At 43.3% G+C, this 14,192-nt stretch overlaps 1 protein-coding gene across 1 annotated transcript in view; it reads left to right on the top strand.

Moving 5' to 3' along the window:
• The first annotated feature begins 5,441 nt into the window (after positions 1 to 5,441).
• Positions 5,442 to 14,192, top strand: part of LOC126989180 (lachesin-like) — a 15,216-nt gene continuing 6,465 nt past the window's right edge. Inside the window, exons 1-5 of the mRNA XM_050847729.1 lie at positions 5,442 to 5,915; positions 8,086 to 8,216; positions 11,947 to 12,072; positions 13,087 to 13,243; positions 14,136 to 14,192. The exon at positions 14,136 to 14,192 is cut by the window's right edge and continues 50 nt beyond it. Coding sequence (XP_050703686.1) covers positions 5,457 to 5,915; positions 8,086 to 8,216; positions 11,947 to 12,072; positions 13,087 to 13,243; positions 14,136 to 14,192 — 930 coding nt within the window. The 5' untranslated portion in view covers positions 5,442 to 5,456. The remainder of the gene's footprint in view (positions 5,916 to 8,085; positions 8,217 to 11,946; positions 12,073 to 13,086; positions 13,244 to 14,135) is intronic.

The following is a 14,192-nucleotide window of genomic DNA, read 5'->3' as shown; positions in this document are numbered from 1 at the left end:
CCCTCCCTCCCTCTCTCTCTCTCCAATTGGTCCCTCCCTATTCATCGTTACCTCCTCCTCCTCCTCGTCCCCCTCTTCCTCGTCCTCCGCCTCCGCCCCACACACGTGATTAGAATCCTTACCGTGTTCCTCCCCCATTTTTCCTCTCTCCTCTTCTTCCCCTCCTCTTCCTCTCTGCCTCTTCTCTCTTCTCTCGACTTCCTCTTTACTTTCATTTTTCTTCCTCCTTCCTTTCCTTCTCTGCTGTTTCTCTTCTTTCGCTCTTTTGTAATATTTCTTTCTTTTCTTTCTTCTTTTCAATCACTTTCTCTTCCCTTTTTCTTCCCTTTCCTTCTCTTCTGTTTCTCTTCTTTCTCTCTTTCTTAATATTTTTTCTTCTATTTCTTCTTTTCAATCACTTTCTCTTCCCTTTTTCATCCCTTTCCTTCTCTTCTGTTTCTCTCCTCTCATAATATTTTTTCTTCTATTTCTTCTTTTCATTCACTTTCTCTTCACTTTTCTTCCCTTTCCTTCTCTCATCTTATCTTTTTCCTCTTCCTCTCTACCTTCCTTTCTTTAATTCTCCTTATTTTTTTCCTTCTCCCTAATCGCTTTCTCTCCTATTTCCTTATTTTTCATCTTTTATTTATTTACTTTGTCTATCTCTATTTATCTATCCTTCTATCTACCTTCAAACTTTTCATTTCCTCCTCCTCCTCCTCCTCCTCCTCCTCCTCCTCCTCCTCACTGTCATCTGCAAACCCTTTTTTTTTTCTTCTTCATTATTTTCATTATTTTTTCCTCTAATTGGTTCGGGCGTCCAATTTTTGTAACCAATTTCTTTTTCTCTGTGTGTTTAATTGGCTTTTGCATTGCGTTGTTGTTGTTGTTGTTGTTGTTGTTTGTGCGTGCGTGTGTGTGTTTCATTGTTCAGTTCGATTCCTTATACGACTTCCTTAATTTGATTTGCTGATGTTATTTCGTTTATAGTTTGATTGTTTTTGTTTTGTATTTTGTTTGGTTTATCTCCTATTAATGTTTTGTTCTGTATTGTAAGTTTGAATCGATTCCTATGTGCATCTGTTCGTGTGTGTGTGTGTGTGTGTGTGTGTGTGTGTGTGTGGAAATTGATAGATGGATTAACATGTAGATTTGTATTTCTCTTTTCATCTTCCTATCTTCCCATTTTCTTCCTCCTACTTGCTCTTCCTTCTTTATTTTCTCTTCCTCATCTTCATTTATTGTCCTCCCTTCTCTTCCTCGTCATTTATCTTCCTCCTCCTTCTCCTCCTCCTTCTTCAATCTTCTTTCCACTCCTTCGTTTCCTTTATTCTATCCCTTCCTTCTTCCTTCTTTCCTTCTTATCTTTCTTCGTATATTATTTCTTTTATTCGAGTTTCTTTCTTTTCTATTTCTTACTTTCATATCTTTCTCTTCCTTTCTTTTTCTTGCGCTTTCACATTTTCCTTCCTTTCCCTTCCTTTCCTCCTTAAAATCTTCCTTCTTTCCTTCCCTTCCTTTCCCTTCCCACTCCCCTTCCTTTCCTTCTTAATATCTTCCTTCTTTCCTTCCCTTCCTTTCCCTTCCCACTCTTTTCCTTTCCTCCTTAAAATCTTCCTTCTTTCCTTCCCTTCCTTTCCCTTCCACCCAATCTTTCTTCTTTCCTTCCCTTCCTTTCCCTTCCCACTCCCTTCCTTTCCTCCTCAAAATCTTCTTTCCTTCCCTTCCTTGTTCAAATCTTCCATCCCATCCCAGCATCCTTCCTTCCTTTCCTCCTTAAATCTTCCTTCTTTCCTTCCCTTCCTTTCCCTTCCCTCCCCTTCCTTTCCTCCTCAAAATCTTCTTCTTTCCTTCCATTCCTTGTTCAAATCTTCCATTCCACACCAGCATCCTTCCCTTCGTTCCTCTCCCTCTCCTCCCCCCTACCATCACCCTTCCTCCTCCTCCTCCTCCTCCTGTCCCTTCCCTCCCATCTCCACGCCTCCCATGGTGCATTATAAGCCCGCATCTGTCGAGGGGCAGGAGGCGCTCCAATTACTGCAGTCACCCTCAATTCCAGGTTTTTTTTTGGCTGTATGAATCACGCCCTCCTCTTTGTCCCTCTTTATCTGCCTCCTCTTGCTCTCTTTTTTCTCTCGCCTCTTCGTTTTCCTCTTCATTTCTCCCGCCCTCTCTCTCTCTCTCTCTCTCTCTCTCTCTCTCTCTCTCTCTCTCTCTCTCTCTCTCTCTCTCTCTCTCTTTCTCTTCTTTTTCCTCTTAGTCCTCTTTATCTACGTCCTTCCTCTTTTTTCTGCTCTTTTTATTACTTTCTACACTATTTTTCCTCTTCAAGTCTTATTTTCATTCTCTTTTCATTTTTATCATCTCTTCCTTCCCATTCCTTCTTTTCCTTCCATTTTCCTTCCCTCCTTTCATCTCTCTTTTACTCCTCTCCTTATCTCCATTCTCCTTCTTTCCTTATATATAGCTTTCTTTTCCACTATCTCTCCTTTCTTTTATATTTTTTCCTTCTTTTTCTCATCCTTTCTTATTTTTCTATCTCTCTTCAATCTCTTATTTGGTTCCTCTGTGTGTGTGTGTGTGTGTGTGTGTGTGTGTGTGTGTGTGTGTGTGTGTGTGTGTGTGTGTGTGTGTCAGGCTTAATAATAATTCCCTCATACACAATTAAGTGACGTCCCGTTGATTAATACAAGTTTACATTAATTTACTTTACTTATCCCTTAAAAAAAAAACTCCCACACTCGTTATCGTAAAAGCGACTCCGTTTAATCTAACCTCATCTCTCGCCCTTCAAAACAAATCACTTAAACTCTAACAAAACTTTGAGATTAATTATGCATTGAATCGTTTTTATTTACCTCGGCTGTTATCATTACTTACGGATAAATGTGTTTTTCTATATGACTTTGGTTCCATATCTGACAAGGCTTTCATAGAGGCTGTTGTGTTAGTATTTCCATGGGTAGTTTTATGAGCTTAGTAATAGTTTGACAAGACTTTCATAGAGGTTGTTGTGTTAGTAATTCCATGGGTAGTGTTATGAGCCTAGTGACAGTTTGACAAGACTTTCATAGAGGTTGTTGTGTTAGTAATTCCATGGGTAGTGTTATGAGCCTAGTGACAGTTTGACAAGACTTTCATAGAGGTTGTTGTGTTAGTAATTCCATGGGTAGTGTTATGAGCCTAGTAACAGTTTGACAAGACTTTCGTAGAGGTTGTTGTGTTAGTATTTCCATGGGTAGTTTTATGAGCATAGCGATAGTTTGACAAGGCTTTCGTAGAGGTAGTTGTGTTAGTATTTCCATGGGTAGTTTTATGAGCCTAGTGATGGTTTGACAAGGCTTTCGTAGAGGTTGTTGTGTTAGTATTTCCATGGGTAGTTTTATGAGCTTAGTGATAGTTTGACAAGGCTTTCGTAGAGGTTGTTGTGTTAGTATTTCCATGGGTAGTTTTATGAGCCTAGTGATAGTTTGACAAGACTTTCGTAGAGGCTGTTGTGTTAGTATTTCCATGGATAGTTTTATGAGCACAGCGGTAGTTTGACAAGGTTTCTACATCATGAACGCGAAGAAACACACGACAACCCGATTAATCTCTTGTGTGGCTTCTGGAATTAATTGTAGAGAGAGTCACAAGGTCTTACACGAGGGCCGAGTTAATTAATCTCCCCTGTCTTATTATGTTCATCTTCTTCGCTTATCACAGATCCCCTACCTACCTCCTCCTCCTCCACCTCCTACTCCTCTTCTTCTTCTACCTCCTCCTCTTTCTCCTGTCTTATGCATATCCCCTATTTTTCCTTTCCTCTCTCTCTCTCTCTCTCTCTCTCTCTCTCTCTCTCTCTCTCTCTCTCTCTCTCTCTCTCTCTCTCTCTCTGCTCTTCCTTCCTTCCTTCCTTCGTTCGTTCTTGTCTTTCCTCCTTCTTCTGTGTTAATTATCTCTTCTTTTTTTTCTTCTTCTTCCTTTCTCTTTGTCTTCCCTTCTTCCTTTCTTCTTGTCTTTATTCCTGTTTTAAATGTTCGTCTATTTTCTTTTCCTTCTCTTTGTCCTATCGCCATTTCTTTCTTCCTGTCTTTTTTTTTCTTCCTTCTTTTTCTTCACCATCTCTCCATCTTTTCTTTCTCTTATTCTTGTTTTTCCTTATTTTTCTTTCTTCGTTTCTTCCGTATTTCCTTCCTTCATTTCTTCAGTCGTTCAATCATTCCCTCCTTCCTGTCTTTTTTCTTCCTTCTTTTTCTTCATCTTTTCTTTCTCTTATCCTCGTTTTTCCTTTTTTTTCATCGTTTCTTCCTTCCTTCCTTCATTTCTTCAGTCGTTCAATCATTCCCTCATTCCTATAATTCTTCGTTCTCCCTCCTCCTCCTCCTCCTCCTCCTCCTCCTCCTTCTCCTTCACTAATTAACATAATCTCATTTTCCCTTCGGCATTGACAGCCTCTCTTCTACAGCTGTGTAATCCCTTCCTCTTCCCCTCTCCTCTTTTCCTCTCCTCTTTCTTCTCTCGCTCCTCTTGTTTCTACTCATGTTACTGTCATTTGCCTTGTTCCTTCTCCTCTTTATCTCTTCTCTCCTCACTTTACTTTCTCTTCTTCACGCCTTTTTCCTCCTGTTCTGTCTCTTAATTAATTCATCTTCCTAAAACACATATCTAATTTGCTCACTATCTTCCCTTTCTTTTCTCTACCTTCTTTATTTCTTCTAAAGCTGTGTAATCCCTTCCTCTTCCCCTCTTCTTCTCTTCTTCTCTTCTCTTTCTTCTCTCGCTCCTCTTGTTTCTAGTCATGTTGCTCCTTCTCCTCTTTATCTCTTATCTCCTCCTTTTCCCTCCTGTTCTACTTCTTCATCTTCCTCAAACACATATTTACATTTTCCTGTCCCTTCCTTCTTTATTTCCTTTCCCTTCATAGTTATCTCCCTATCATCCCTCTCATTTCCTTCCACTTCTCTTTAACTCTCTTCTCATACTGTCAAACTTCTTCCCCCCACCAAACTCAACCCTCAACCAACACCTTTCCCAACTCAACCCAAAGCAAAACCTACCCAACTCGAGCCAAGCCAACCCAGATTAACCCTAAACCAAACCTTGTAGCAAGCAAGTCACCGTTAAAAAGCAGCCACTTGAGTCTTTAAGAAAATGTGGCGCGGCAGCTAAGACTCTTATTTTCGTTGTTGCTCCTTGTCCCGTTGCTCCTTGTCCGCGTCATGTCCTCATTGTTTGTCTTTCGTGTTACTTGTTTATCTTCAACTCTCTGTCCACGTCCTCCTATTGTTCTTTTATACATAATGTTCCACACATACAAAAACACACCAATGCCATTTACACTACACAACATTTACATAAACGCATATACACCCAAACACCTCAACCCTTCACTAAAACACCTCTCTTCTCGTCCCCAGGGTTGGCAGTTCCATATGTCTTTCTCCTCACTACCAAACCCCCTTCCCCATCAACCACAACCAACCTAACCTTTCCAAATGTCTCTCACTCTCTCCTTCACCTCCACCAACCTCAACCCTTCACTAAAACAACTCTTCTCGTCCCCAGGGTTGGCAGTTCCATATGTCTTTCTCCTCACTACCAAACTCCCTTCCCCATCAACCACAACCAGCCTAACCTTTCCAAACGTCTCTCACTCTCTCCTTCACCTCCACCAACCTCAACCCTTCACTAAAACACCTCTCTTCTCGTCCCCAGGGTTGGCAGTCCGCACGCCCTCCATCAGCTGGATCACGAAGGAACAGGTTGTGGACATCGGCTCCAGTGTCCAGCTCGAGTGCTCCGTCCAGTACTCGCAGGACTATCCCGTCTTGTGGGTGAAGCGCGGGTCCGGAAGCGTGCAGGACCTCCCCATCTCAACAGGGCCCGGGCTTATCATTAGGGACTCCCGCTACTCCCTCAGGCACGACAAAGGATCCTCGACTTATGCCCTGCAGGTGAGAAGGATGGAAAGGAAGGAGGAAGGATGGAGTGGTAGAGGAATGGATGGAGAGATGAAACTGTGAAAGAGAGAATACAGAGGAGAGGTTGAGATAGACACAGAGACAGACAGACAGACAGGAGGAAGGATGGGAGGAGGAGAGAATGAGGCTGAGAGACAGACAGATAGACAGACAGACAGGAGGAAGGATTGGAGATAGGAAGGATGGGGAGGAGAGACTGACAGACAGATAGTTAAAGAGAGACTGACAGAGACACAGACAGACAGGGACAAAAGATACAAACAGACAGAGGCAGATATACACAAACACAGACAGACGGACACAGAAAGAGACAGACAGACATAAAAAGTATCATATAAACATCACTAACTACTACTACTACCACTACAACAACAACAAAAACAACAACAAATACATATACCCCTTCCATCATCTACCCGTACCGACACACACACACACACAAACACACATACACCCAAAACCAGGTAAGGCAGACAGGTATGGTCAAACAGGTACGCCTTTCGAAGCCCTCACCTTTCGTCCGCGCCAATCGATACCCGTGGATGGCTTAATTACAGGTGGATTAGAGGTGGATTAAAAAGGTGGATGTGATGTGACCCGCTTCTCTGTTTATCCGACCGCCCTGTTCATATGCCGAGCGAGGGATAGACTCCAACATTATCATTTCGCCGGCGCGCTCGTAAAAAGAGTGTGTGTGTGTGTGTGTGTGTGTGTGTGTGTGTGTGTGTGTGTGTGTGTGTGTGTGTGTGTGTGTTTGGAACGGCAAGCGAGATATAGGATGTTTGTTTTGGTGTTTGTGTGTGTGTTTGTGTGGTTTTAAGAGAGAGAGAGAGATTAACTTCCCTCCTCTCATTCCCTCACGCATTTATTATGTGTCATTTCCTCTTTATTTCCCTCTTCCTATTCCATCCTCACTCCCCTTCCCATTTTCTTTTCCTTCTCCATTATTCCATTCCCTCATTCCTCTGTCATTTCCCTTTCCTTTCCTCTGTATTCAATCTTATTCTCCTTCCCTTTTTCTGTTGTTCTCCATTCTTTCCTCTTTTGTTATCTTCTCATTCATTCCACACTCATTTTCTCCCTCTCTCTCGCTCTCTCTCATTTCTCATTCCCTTTCTTTTCTCCTCTTATTTCATTTTTCATTCCCTCTCATTCCCCTCTTTCATTTCCGTTCCATTTCCCTCTTCATTCCTCATCCGTTTTTGTGTCATTTCATTTTTTATTCCTCATTCATTTCCAATCTCTCATTCCCCAATCATTTCTCGCTTGTTCTATCCTTCTCTATCCCTCTCATTCCCCAATCATTTCTCGCTTGTTCTATCTTTCTCTATCCCTCTCATTCCCCAATCATTTCTCGCTTGTTCTATCTTTCTCTATCCCTCTCATTCCCCAATCATTTCTCGCTTGTTCTATCTTTCTCTATCCCTCTCATTCCCCAATCATTTCTCGCTTGTTCTATCTTTCTCTATCCCTCTCATTCCCCAATCATTTCTCGCTTGTTCTATCTTTCTCTATCCCTCTCATTCCCCAATCATTTCTCGTTTGTTCTATCTTTCTCTATCCCTCTCATTCCTCACTCATTTCTCTCTTGTATTGCCCACTCATTCTTCTCTTTCCTTACTCATTCACTCACACATTCCACATTCATCCCATCCACTCCTTCCCCATATTCCTCTCTTTCTTTATTCATTCCCCAGATCATTCCTCATTCAAATTTCGTTCTTTTTTTTCTTTACCCTTCCACTTATCGCTTATTTCCCCTTCTACATCTCTCATTCCACACTCATTCCCCTTATCATTCCATTTTTATTCCACTTTTCATTCCTCATTCACTCCCCATCCATTGTCCATTCGCGCGCTTCCTGTATCCCTCATTCCACACACACTCATCTCCACAGTCACTCCACACTCATTCCCCTTATCATTCCCTTTTTATTCCACTTTTCATTCCTCATTCACTCCCCATCCATTGTCCATTCGCGCGCTTCCTGTATCCCTCATTCCACACACACTCATCTCCACAGTCACTCCACACTCATTTCCCTTCCACTCTGTTCTCATTTCCCTTGCCTTCCCCTCTTATTCCGTGTTTCCCCTTCCACTCCCCCACTCCTTCCCCACTCACTCCCCGCTCCCTCCACAGATTAAGGATATCCAGGAGAGTGACGGCGGGGACTACATGTGCCAGGTGCTCATCGGTATCAACAACCGTATTACCGCCAATGTCAACCTGCTGGTGAGACGCCCGCCCGTCATCTCCGACAACTCCACCAGGTGAGGTTAAACTAGGATTGGGGTTGGGTTGGGTTTGGGTTGGGTGAAGATGAGATGGGTTTGGGTGTGATTTGGTTGTGTTTGTGTATTCTATGACTGTGTTGGGTTGGGTTAGGATTTGGTGGGATTTGGGTTTGATTAAGTTCAGGTTGAGTTAGGTTAGGTTAGGTTAGGTTGGGTTTGGGTTGGGTGAAGATGAAATGGGTTTGGGTGTGATTTGGTTGTGTGTGTTTGTGTAATCTATGACTGGGTTTGAGGTGGGTTGGGTTAGGATTTGGTGGGATTGGGGTTTGATTAAGTTTGGGTTGAGTTAGGTTAGGTTAGGTTGGGTTAGGTTGGGTTTGGGTTGGGTGAAGATGAGATGGGTTTGGGTGTGATTTGGTTGTGTTTGTTTGTGTAATCTATGACTGGGTTTGAGGTGGGTTGGGTTAGGATTTGGTGGGATTGGGGTTTGATTAAGTTTAGGTAGAATTAGGATAGGTTTAGTTGGGTTAAGTTAGGATTTAGTGTAATTAGGGTTTGATTAAGTTTAGATAAAGTTAGGTTAAGTTAGGTTAGGTTAGGATTTGGTGTAATTTGGGGTTTGATTAAGTTTAGATAGAGTTAGGTTAGGATGAGTTAGGATTTGGTGTAATTTGGGTTAAGTTTAGGGAGAGTCAGGTTAGGTTGAGTTAGGTTAAGTTAGGATTTGGTGTAATTTGGGGTTTGATTAAGTTTAGATAGAGTTAGGATAGGTTTAGTTGGGTTAAGTTAGGATTTGGTGTAATTTGGGGTTTGATTAAGTTTAGATAGAGTTAGGATAGGTTTAGTTGGGTTAAGTTAGGATTTGGTGTAATTTGGAGTGTGATTAAGTTTAGGTAGAGTTAGGTTAGGTTACGATTTGGTGTAATTTAGGGTTTGATTAAGTTTAGGAAGAGTTAGGTTAGGTTGAGTTAGGTTAGATTAGGATTCGGTGGGATTAGGGTTTGATTAAGTTTAGATAGGGTTATTTTGGGTTGAATTGGGTTACTTTGCCTTCTCTGTTATTTTCTTACTCTTCCTTATTTTCATTTTTCTTTATCTGTCTCTATTTCATTCTTCTTAAGTTCACGATTCACATATTTCTTGTTCTTCTCTTACTTGTGTTTCATTTTCCAAACCCTTTCCTATCTTCTTTTTTCCTCTACTTTAAATATTCCTCGTTTTCCTCATCATAATCTCCTCCATAATGCTACGCTAAAAATACCTGGTCTGTTTTTTCCTTCCCACGGGATCACAAAACTACGATGATAAAAAATAGAGTTCTCGCAGCGTAATCCTTCTCATTAACGGGATCACAAAACAATAAACAGGTTACACAAGGCCTTTGATTCTCCCTCCTCTCTCCCTTTCTCTCCTTCCCTCCTACCTTCCTTCCTCCTACGCCTCTTCCATTCCCTTCCTTCATCCTTTTCCTTCGTTTTATATTTCCTCTCTCTCCCTCCTGCCCTGTCTAATCCATTCTTTCTTTCCTCTTTCCTCTCCTTTCCTCCCTTCTTTTCTTACTCCTTTGCTTTTTCTCTTTTCCTTCCCTTCCTCTTTACTCTCTCCTCCTTCCTTTTCTTCTCTCTCCCCTTCCTTCTTTTCCTTCCATTCTCATTTCCCTTACTCCTTCCATTCTTTCCCCCTCCCTCCTTTCTTCCCTCCGTCTCTCTTTCCTCACTCCCTTCTCTTTCTTCTCCCTCGTTCTTTCTTCCTCCTTCCATTCATCCCCTCCTGCCCCCCCCCACCCCTCCCCTACGCCTCCCCCCAGTCCCCCAGGGTATAACAGTCACAGTGGCTTCACACGGGGTAACGCGCTCTGTGGTAGGGTGACAAGAGCCTGTAATATGATACCTGAGCCCCTAATCCTTCCTCTCCCCTCTCCCCTCCTCTCCCCTCTCCTCCCCCACTTGCTTATTATCCCTTCCCTTCCCTTCCCTTCTCTTGCCTTGCCTTGCCTTCCCTTTCGTTGTTGTTGTTGTTGTTGTTTTTGCTTCTTTCCATGCTAATCCTTCCCTTCTCTTCTCTTCTCCTTCTTCTCTTCTTTTATTTGTCATTTTTAGTTTTCTCCTCCTCTCCCATTCCTCCTCTTTTTTGTTTTTTGTTTTTATTCTTTCTTTTCCCTTTTCTCCTCTCCTCCCTCTTTCCCTTCTTCCATATCTTTCTGTTCTATCCTTTATCCATATTTCTTATTATCCCTTCCCTTCCTTTCCCTTCCCTTCCATTGCCTTGCCTTGCCTTGCCTACCCTTCCCTTCCCTTGCCTTGCCTTGCCTTCCCTTCCCTTCCCTTCCCTTCCATTGCCTTCCCTTCCCTTCCATTGCCTTGCCTTGCCTTCCCTTCCCTTCCCTTCCCTTCCCTTCCATTGCCTTCCCTTCCCTTCCTTTTCCTTTCCTTCCCTTCCCTTCCCTTCCCTTCCCTTCCCTTCCCTTCCATTGCCTTCCCTTCTCTTCCCTTCCCTTCCCTTCCCTTCCCTTGCCTTCCCTTCTTTACCCTTTCCTTTTTTTATTAGCTTCTCCTTCCCATGCTAATCCTTCCTCTCCCTTCTCCTTCCTCTCTTCTTTCATTTTCCATTTAAATTCTCTCCTCTCCTCATTTTGCTTATCATTATCCCCTCTTTGCCTTCTCTACCCTTTCGTTGTTTTATCCTCATTATCCATTATCCATTCTAATCCTTCGCCTTTCTCCTTTTTCCTCTCTTCTTTTCCTTTCCATTTTACTTCTCTTCTCATTCTCCTTTTCCTCGTTCTTTTTTTTCTTTCCTGCCTTTCCATTCTAATGCTTCTTCTCCTTTCCTTTTCCTCTCTATTTCTCTCCTCTTCTTATCCTGCTTATTATTCCTTCCCTTCTGTACGATTCTTTTTCATCTAGGCCTACTCTTTTCTCTTTCATTCTATTGTACGGGGTTACTTTTCCTTGTATTTTATTTATTTCCTTTCCTTTCCTTCCACTATACCAAGCCTTTCCTTTTCTATTCTTAATTATCCTTCTCACCTTCTCTATCCTTATCTGTCCATTATATATATTTTTTTTCATTCCCTTTCTTCTTCCTTTTAATTTTTCTCCATTCTTTCCATTGTCTTTCCTGCCCTCTCGTTTCCTTTCCTTCCTTTTCCTTTCTATCTTCATCTTCTCCTTTCTTTCAATTATCTTCCCCTCCTCGTTCCTTCGTTTTCCATCTCCTCCCTTCCATCACCGTTCTCTCAAGTCATTTAACAGGAGAAAAATGATTAATAGCCTTGTTCTGTTACCGTGCGAGTCTTATATAACAGAGAGAGAGAGGGAGAGAGAGAGATGGGGGTAGGGGGGGAGGGAATTAGCCTAACCTGTTTATTGTTTTGTGAGCCCGTTGGTAAGATAGAATTCGCTTTTTGTTGTTGGATATCGTATGTTTTGTTATAATTGTCGTTTTCTGATCCTGGGAAAAAATATATAGAAAAGAAAAAGTATGATGATGATGATGATGATGAGGAGGAGGAGGAGGAGGAGAGACATGAGAAAGAATAACGTTTTACTAAATAGAGATGTTTTTTACTAGGCCTAAACAAAATTACACCAGAGAAAGTGATGATATTTTCCTTTATACCAGGGAAAATAATATTACTTTCTTATCCCCAATATCACGTGAAATAATAATGTTTTCTTTCTATATCAAAACAATAATGACCGCCTATCACTCTCCCCCCTTCGCTTCATCCCAAAACAAGTCCTAACACGTCTTCCTCCTTCAGGTCGGTGGTGGCCAGTGAGGGTGACAGCGTGGAGCTCTCCTGCTACGCCGGCGGCATGCCCATCCCGGACATCTCCTGGCGAAGGGAGAACAACGCCATCCTGCCCACCGGGGGGTCCATCTACAGGTGAGGCGGGTTGAGTGTCACAGCCGCGGTGGTACAGGAAGGAGGGGTCGCGTGGGGATGGTGGGGGGTGGGGCGGTAATGGCTGGTATAATGGACTGGGCAGGGCGGCGTGTTAACAGCATCCGCTACCCGTGGGACTGCGTTAGGTGGATGCCCTACCACTCATCTCGAGACACTGGCCTCTCCACATGTTATATTCTCTCCACATGTTATATTCTCTCCACATGTTATATTCTCTCCACATGTTATATTCTCTCCACATGTTATATTCTCTCCACATGTTATATTCTCCACATGTTATATTCTCCACATGTTATATTCTCTCCACATGTTATATTCTCTCCACATGTTATATTCTCCACATGTTATATTCTCTCCACATGTTATATTCTCTCCACATGTTATATTCTCTCCACATGTTATATTCTCCACATGTTATATTCTCCACATGTTATATTCTCCACATGTTATATTCTCTCCACATGTTATATTCTCTCCACATGTTATATTCTCCACATGTTATATTCTCCACATGTTATATTCTCTCCACATGTTATATTCTCTACCTCACTCACCTCATGAAATACTTGCTTGGTTTCTTCATCACTTCACGACTTTCTGATCAAGCTCATCCCTATACTGTCCAAACCCCTTATGCAAGAGTTAACCAGCATCTTCACTCTTTCATCCCTCACGTTGGTAAACTCTGGAACGATCTTCCCTCATCTGTATTTCCTCCTGCCTACGACTTGAACGCTTTCAAGAGGAGGGTATCAGGACACCTCTCCTCCTGATATTGAGTTCTCTTTTTGGTCACTCTACTCTATTTAGGAGCAGTAAGTAGCGGGCTTTTTTTTCATTATTCTTTTCTTTTTTTCACGCCCTTGCACTGTCTCCGCTGCTGTAAAAAAAGAAAAAAAAAGTGGGACCAAAACGTGCTTGACCACCACCGCCACCTACTTCCCCTCAAACCACCACCACCACCTAACCCCCATGCCTCCCTCCTCCACCCAGGGGCAACGTGCTGCAGATCGGCAACATCCGCAAGGAGGACCGCGGGACATACTACTGCATCGCCGAGAACCAGGTGGGCCGCGGCGCCAGGAGGAACATCAACGTGGAGGTGGAGTTTGCCCCCGTGGTGAAGGCGATCCGCCCCAGGGTGTACCAGGTGAGAAAACAGCGTGATGAGTGTGTGTGAGAGGTGTAGGAGAGGGGTTTGGGGTGAGGAAGAAGGGGAGTTGGTGAGTGCTGGGGTGTAGAAGAGGGGCTTAGGGTGAGGAAGAAGGGGAATAGGAGAATGCTGGGGTGCACCACACGCTCCCTTCAATGCACTCTCCCTTCCCTTCCTCCACACCCTCCCTTCAATGCACTCTCCCTTCCCTTCCTCCACACCCTCCCTTCAATGTACTGTTGTGCTGGAAGCTTCCCCCGGGGTCTATGGGCCTCTGGAAGACTCCGGGAGGAGCGACCAGGGGGGCGGGGAGCAATGCACCGCCCGCGCCCCGCGGGGCCCGCGGTCAGGCGCCAGGCGGGAAGTGTTGCCAACTCGCCCAGATTTTTGCTACATGTTCATTCTTGTATAATCGAATATATACTGTAACGTTCTAGACTGTACTGTTCGGTATATATATATATATATATATATATATATATATATATATATATATATATATATATATATATATATATATATATATATATGAGAAGAGGGCGAGAGGAGTCAGTCAAAGTCATAGTAAGCCATAGTCACCCAGTGGTCAGTGAAGAGTCAGAGTGAAGTGTATTACTAAGGAGGAATATTAAACTACAGAAGCTGTGCAAGGTGTCTTGCATATCTCCCTCCCACGGAGTCTCCTGACGGCGACACGGACCCCAAGTAATACGTCCGGCATAACAGTACCCTCCCTTCCCTCCCTCACCTCTCTCTCTTCATCCTTTCCCATCCCCTCACTCTTCCTTCCATCCCTTCCCTCCCCCCACTTTTCCTTGACTCCTCCTCTTCATCCCCTCCCCTCCACACACTCTCCCTCCCTCCCTCACCTCCCTTTTCTCCCCCATAGGCCTTACAATACGACATGGATATGGAGTGCCACGTGGAGGCCTACCCACCTGCGGCC

The sequence above is a fragment of the Eriocheir sinensis genome, unplaced genomic scaffold (assembly GCF_024679095.1).
Source record: "Eriocheir sinensis breed Jianghai 21 unplaced genomic scaffold, ASM2467909v1 Scaffold109, whole genome shotgun sequence".
Classification (NCBI taxonomy): domain Eukaryota; kingdom Metazoa; phylum Arthropoda; class Malacostraca; order Decapoda; family Varunidae; genus Eriocheir; species Eriocheir sinensis.
Note: the sequence above shows the minus strand (reverse complement) of the source record. Positions and strands in the feature narration are given on the sequence as shown.